The 7,042-nt window shown below is 36.2% G+C and overlaps 1 protein-coding gene across 1 annotated transcript; it reads right to left on the bottom strand.

Annotated features, from left to right (window-relative positions):
* Positions 1-5,466: 5,466 nt before the first annotated feature.
* Positions 5,467-6,423, bottom strand: LOC102028080 (olfactory receptor 52E2-like). The gene has a single exon (XM_005380478.2). It carries the CDS (start codon positions 6,412-6,414, stop codon positions 5,467-5,469), a length of 948 nt encoding a protein of 315 aa, XP_005380535.1. The 5' UTR covers positions 6,415-6,423.
* Positions 6,424-7,042: the final 619 nt, after the last annotated feature.

Genomic DNA, 7,042 nt, shown 5'->3' with positions numbered 1-7,042 from the left:
GAAATGGAAAGGATGGAGAAAACAAACCAAACAATAAAATTCAAAACCTAAAAAACACCCCAAAAAGGAAAGCAAATTTTAAAAATGAAAGAAAAATTAAAACCATATTGCTCTGGCTTCCCCCATTCTTTGTTAGTCCCCTAATCAGAGCTGAAGTCTGTACTGAGTAACCCCACCAACTCTGCGGTAGGATTGCTGCTGTGTCCGGGGCTGATCTTGGCCACACCATTGACTCCTCTCATGCATTTCTTCTAGGATAGCCAGCCAAGGTTGTTTGCTTTCTTGCCCACATGTTGCAGAGCAGGGGGCTGCATCCAGTCCCTTGTAGCTAAGGCTAATATTAGCATTTGCTGGCCAGCAGATCAGAGTGTGGCTGGTACCAGCTTCTACTTCTTAACAGAGTCCCTGCCCCAGTCTTCTGTCAGACAGAAAGCTGTCTACTTTGACTGGATGTTCTTTCCCTCATTACACTCCATAAGGTTAGCAGTGAAGCAACCCTGGGGTTGTTCTGCTGCTGCACTTCAAATTCCAAGTGCTTGAGATAAAATTTCAATTCCACCCTCCACTACTGCTCTTCTACACAACTGTGTGCTTTGTGCCCCTTAGTTCATTCACCACCCACTGCCTCTTGTGGGGGCCTCTTGGGAAACAGTGTCTCATGTTCTCACTGCTACCTATGATTGCACAAATCTCTCGTGGTCCAGGTCAGGTCTCAATCTCCCAGTGCAGAGCAAATTCACTTTCGCTACTTCCCAGCCCACCAGGTCAACTATACATCTGCTCTAGCTGAACCATGCAGCCTCTGGTCTGTGGTAGTGAGCTATTTCTTCTGTAGCAGTGAATCTTATTTTATTCTTCTCTTTCAGTTTCCTCATGGTTCCTACATGCCATTCGCTCACTTTGTTTCCTCTCCAGGTTTTTGATTACATACTTTGAGCACTTTGAAATAAGTATACTTGAAGTGAGGGGGAGTACTTTAAGGGAGATTAAAGACAATGTGTCTTTGACTGTAATAATTTTATAAAATACAAATATTCACTGTATTTTTATCACATACCATATAATGCCATCTCTGTAAATTTATAATGTAAGGTTTTATTTCTCACATGGATAATATTTATCTTAAGCATTGTATCTTCAGTATGACACAGGACTGTTATGGGAAGGACATAGTGAATATATTTAACATATTTAGAAAAATCTAGGAATTAAATAACAAGAAACATTGAATATTATGTCTAATACTAAACTTTTATTTTGCCTGTAATTCTAAATAGAAACTTCTTATCAATGATGTGATTAGAAATTGTCATAATGTCTTAATTCCAGACAGGCATGAAAGAAAGTTTTCTCTGTCCGAGTGAAGGGATAGTTTATAACTTCTATGAGTCTAGAGAAAAGCTTAAATCATAATCATCTGGGCCACCCAAACAACCAACTTTGAATCCTGTCTTACATGAGGCTAAGTGAAATAAGACACTTCTGTGTGAAATAATATATTTTGTCATAGCTCAATAAATGTATAACATTTCTTCTGTGTACAATCATATGCATCTTAGCAAAACTGATAATTATAAATATGTTTAATATATTACATTTTTAATATGTATATACAGTTATGTTAAATTCACCTGTCACAAGTAACCTGTAAACTTACCTTCCATTTTGAATGATTGAGAGGATTGGTTTGGAAAGATGTTCTTCGTTTTCTCACTCATATGTTCACTGCTTTTAGACGAGATTGGGTGAGTTCTGGGTGGTATGGTCGAAGACCATTCATATTTAGAATTAAATAATTCACTCAAATTTTCCCGGTGAACATAATACCCTTTTCTCTATACCTTATGGAGAAAATATTATTTTTTCCACTTGTAACTTAGAGAAATATGTACATTTAACATCCAACTTCCTGTAGTATATGAAGAATAAACAGCAAACCTATTTGTTCTTTAGCAAACAAGTTTTTTTTTTATTATTTCTTAGATTGAACCATCCTGTGGAAATTTACTAATTAAAAGCTGTAGGAGCCACATTGTGAGTCTATGAATGTATCAATAAATATCAAGCTTCATATAGTGCAAGATGAGCTGACAATAAGCAGTTATTCCAAGTTGTAATGTTGTCATGAGTACAGAAATAAGTATAAGTACACAGTAAGGAAAAGTGAGGATATCTACGCTTTCAAGAGCATGATAAAAATTGTCCTAGAATGTGCTGATGTGTAGAAATTTACTTTGATATAAGCTAGTAATTTTTTCAAGATTTATTTGAATAATAGATTAGAAATTGAAATGCACATTCTAGAACATTGATATGATACTAGTATGTCATAAATGGGGAAAGGAGGAAAAATTGAGTTAAATCAAAAATAAAGAATTAGTAGTATGTTACATGTAACAGGTAAACTGAAGCTAGAGGAAGTATTCAGGATGAGAATGTAGCAAAAATAAAATACTTATGGGAGATACCAGTATTTCAATAATAGCAGTAGAGACAAAAAGAAAATATCTTACAAAACTTAGCTGATGTAGATGACTGAAAGTAACTGGTGAGAGAAGGATTTCAGAGATAGATTCATCATATAAAAGAGAAGAAATTACTACACGTAAAGTGAGAAAGGGAGATACATATTTAAGATTGAAAGAATATGAACTGAGATTAAAAATTGTGAAGATAACTTTACACACATTATATATAAAGGGAAAAAAGAACAAGCTGTGTAAAAAAGTATGCCTCAATTAAAAAATTATGTTTTAAAGATTAAGAGGTAATGTTAAAACACACACACACACACACATATATATTATATGTGTTTATATAGTATATATGTGTCGTGGTTTGGAAGTTTTTGCAAGGAAAAACAATATAATACAGAACACATATTTTATAAGATTATTTATATTAGTCATGCAAAGAATCATATACAAGAGAGTGCAGGAAATCTAGCCACAGACTAAAGACTAAAAGAATCCAGCTGAGGGCCTGGATCCCACAATAATGTCCTACATGAGTCCAGTTGAAGACCTAGAGCTCATAATAGTGCCTCCCATGAGTCCAGCTGGAGGCCTAGAGCCCATAACAATAGCTCTTGCAGACCTGATTCACAGATCTGCGCTGAAGGGCCCAAAGGTTCGTCGTGGAATCTAGAAAGTCTGTGCCAGTAGGATGAAGGATCTCTGCTAACATGCTGAGGGATCTCCACTGGAGCCATGAAGCCACCCTCATAATGAGAACCAGAGCTCCCCTGAAAAGTACCACAGCTGTCCTCAGCAATAGTGAGGTCCCAAGCTCCACTGATGATGAGGAAATCCAAGTGCCCATAAGGAAAGCCAGTGTGACAACGTTCTCCAGGAAACTGAGCTGTGCACCTTCTTCTCCTCCAGATTCAGGAAGCAATGCTCAAAGTGAGGACCAGAGTCCCCACAAAGTAAACTGAAGCCACTCTCAATGACAACAGGTCATAAGTTCCTTGGACAATGGGAAGAGCTGAGTTCATCATGAAGAGAAGCATGGCAAATTCCTCCAAGAAAACCAATAGCTCCATACAGTTTCTCTCTGCTTCCAGCAGGTTCCCAACAGCTTCTACCAGCTCCCAACGGCCTTCCTCCTTCTTCTCCTGTTCTGCCCTTTATGCTGCTGGGAACAATCCTCAGGTGGGCCTCCCACACACAGCACCATTCTGGTTAAGTTCATTTGGGTGTTACAAGTTGACCACCAGTTGTCAATCCACAATATATATGTATATAACACATATATATGTTTATATGTATATATAGTTAAAACACATATACATACATACATATATATGTACTTGTGTATATTTATAGTGTATTTATATAACAACATATATATAAGAACATATATGTGTGTGTATATGTATATATATATATATGGGGCAAAGGTAACTATATTGTTTTGTCTTTTTGAGACAAGGTCTTGTTATAGTGTATTTATATAACAACATATATATAAGAACATATGTGTGTGTGTATATGTATATATATATATATGGGGCAAAGGTAACTATATTGTTTTGTCTTTTTGAGACAAGGTCTTGTTGTGCAGTTCAGGCTTCCCTTGAGCTCACTTTGTAACATAAGTTGGTCTCAAACTCACAACAATCCTCCTGCCTCAGCCTCCTGAGTGCTGGGATTACAGGCGTGTGCCACCATGACCAGTATTATAATTATAATCAGTGATTTCGAGTGCTGGTAAACGTAAGATTTCTTTCAATGTCCTTTGAGTATGAACTTGAATGCAGTCACAATACTTTCCTAAAATCATAATTAATTTTGTGTACATCAGCATCTTGTTTGTGTGTATGTTTATCATAAATATATTATAAATATTATGAATATATTATAAACTTTTAACTTTTTGTACTTGTGTCACAAATTCAGAGGATTTTACATTAAAATGATATAAAACTGAAAAGCCATGAACACTTCTAATAGTACCAATGTTGACAAGACTAAGAATAAAAATAAAACATTTTAATCCAAGTACTAATCCTGGTAACACCTAATAACTATTTTGCATTCACTATAAATAATGACAGAGATGTCACTGTAGTGATTACCTTTGCAACACTATATTATCAAGTATTTTACCACCTTCTTAATCTATGAAATAATAACTGACTGTATTATCAAATGAAGAAACTAAGAATAAACCACACATATAATATTAAAGACAGAACTAAGATTGACCCTAGGCATTGTTTAACCTTTAAAATTATGTAAATAAACATAAGACAATGGAGAATATAATGACAAAATAACTCTAGAAACAATTCAGAAAACACATAGAACTATGAAGGGCAAAACAAGCAACTCTTCTATCCATAGGCTGTAAGTGGCTCATTTAAAACATAGTTTTGCTCCTCAAACCCAAACCACATTTGTGATATCCCTAGACAAATTTTATAATAAAACTTTCATTTTCTACTCACTCATCTCCACACTCCATTTTCTTATACATTTGTCAGTCCTTAATCAGTTGCATAATTTTATATGTTGAAAACAGTTATGATTAATTCAGAAGATATCATTATACACTGTTTGTGGAAGAATGAACCTAACAGAAATTTTGAGAAATAGAGGATAAAGAAAGAAAGAAGATAGGGATGAACAGTGAAAAGAAATCGATACAGGGAGACTTGAGGATCAAAAAAGAAACATGTAAACCACCATTAGAATGACAATTGGTTGGGCTGTGTACAAAAATGGCTGATTCTCTAAATCTTATTTTGAACTTAGAATAACTCATCAAAAATAACATAAGAACCCCGATGTGCTACTATTTGCCATAAGTATTGGATACCAAAATTTAAGCTGTCATTTTCTGTACTCAAAAATATACCTAAAAAAGGAAACCAAAATAAACATTCCCGTCAAACATATTTAAAGTATATAATATTATCAGGTGTTTCTTTGATGAAAAGGTCAATTTAATATGTATTAGATGCTATTCCTTTCGATTATTTATAAACAATATTTTCTTCACACGATCATAGATCTGCTTGGTTCTGACTCCATAGATGATAGGGTTAAACATTGGTGGGACTACTACATATAGATTGGCCAAGAGTATATGGATGTAGCGGGGGACATTTCTGCCAAAGCGATGTGTCATGAAGGAAAACAGAGCTGGTGTGTAGAAGGCGAGGATGACACACACGTGAGAGCCACATGTGCTGAGGGACTTGAGTCTGGCTTCCTGAGAAGGGAGTCGGAAAACAGCACAGAGTATCCGAACATAAGACAGAGCAATTGCTATAATGTCAAAAACCAAAATCGAAATAGCACCCAAGCCATAGATAATATTGATCTTGATGCTGGCACAAGACAGACGAGCAAGACCCATGTGCTCACAGTAGGTGTGGGGAATGACGTGATTCCCACAGAAAGGCAGTCGTAGTATGAGAAATACGAATGGAATAACAGAAACAAAGGACCTCACCAACACACTGAAACCAATCACAGAAACGACCCTGTTGGTGAGAATGGTGCTATAGCGGAGTGGATTACAGATGGCCACATAGCGGTCATAAGCCATCGCCAAAAGCACTGCTGACTCCATGCCAGTGAAGTTGTGGATGAAAAACATCTGGGTGAGACAGGCATCAAAAATTATCTCTCTGAAGCTAAACCAGAAGATCCCAAGCATCTTTGGGATGGTAGCACTAGAGAGTCCCAAGTCAATGGTGGCCAACATGGCCAGAAAGTAGAACATGGGCTGATGTAGGCTGCTCTCAGCCTTGATCACCAACAGGATAGTGAAGTTGCCTATGAGCGCAATCATGTACACAGCACAAAAGGGAAAGCCGATCCAGAGGTGAAGCGATTCTAGTCCTGGAATCCCCAGCAACAAGAAAGAGGAGGGGTGAAACTGGGTATTATTGGGAATGATCATCCTGCTTGATAACACATAAGCCCATGTCCTTAGAGATGTATGTTCATCAATTTGTAGAGCACCAGATAAAAGCCAGTATAGCTGGATCTTAAAGAAAAAGAAGACTGTTATTCCATTGTACATATCTATTCTTGAGTTCATTCACACATCTAGAAATATATTTAAAAAACACTGTGAAAAAGCACATTCTCAATGACAGGGCTCTGAATGAAGTTATGCTGTGAAATTTTTAAAAAATTAATAACTACATAAGATAGTCATGGTGGCACACACCAAGAATCCAAACACTCTGGGAAATTAAGGAGGATTGAAAGTTAGATGCAGTCTAATCTGAGCAATTTAGCACTTCAGCAAGACCCTATTTCAAAATAAAACATACAACCATAAATATATACATACATACATAGAAGAATGAATAAATGAATGGCTGCATTTGTAGATAAGTGTGAAGACCCTGGGTTCAATCCCCAGTACCACACACACACACACACACACACACATGTGCATGCACAAGTTGTACATAATATATTCAACATTATTAGGTCCTTTCTTCTCTATTAATTTGCAATAGTTTTATATTTGGTATCATGCAGATTTTACCTCAATATCTACTCCATTTTTTTTTTTT

The sequence above is a fragment of the Chinchilla lanigera genome, unplaced genomic scaffold, assembly GCF_000276665.1.
Source record: "Chinchilla lanigera isolate Chin_1 unplaced genomic scaffold, ChiLan1.0 scaffold00013, whole genome shotgun sequence".
Classification (NCBI taxonomy): Eukaryota; Metazoa; Chordata; class Mammalia; order Rodentia; family Chinchillidae; genus Chinchilla; species Chinchilla lanigera.
Note: the sequence above shows the minus strand (reverse complement) of the source record. Positions and strands in the feature narration are given on the sequence as shown.

Excerpts from the sequence above, each read along its gene's own strand:
- LOC102028080 (XM_005380478.2), bottom strand. The coding sequence starts at position 6,414 with ATGATCATTCCCAATAATACCCAGTTTCACCCCTCCTCTTTCTTGTTG.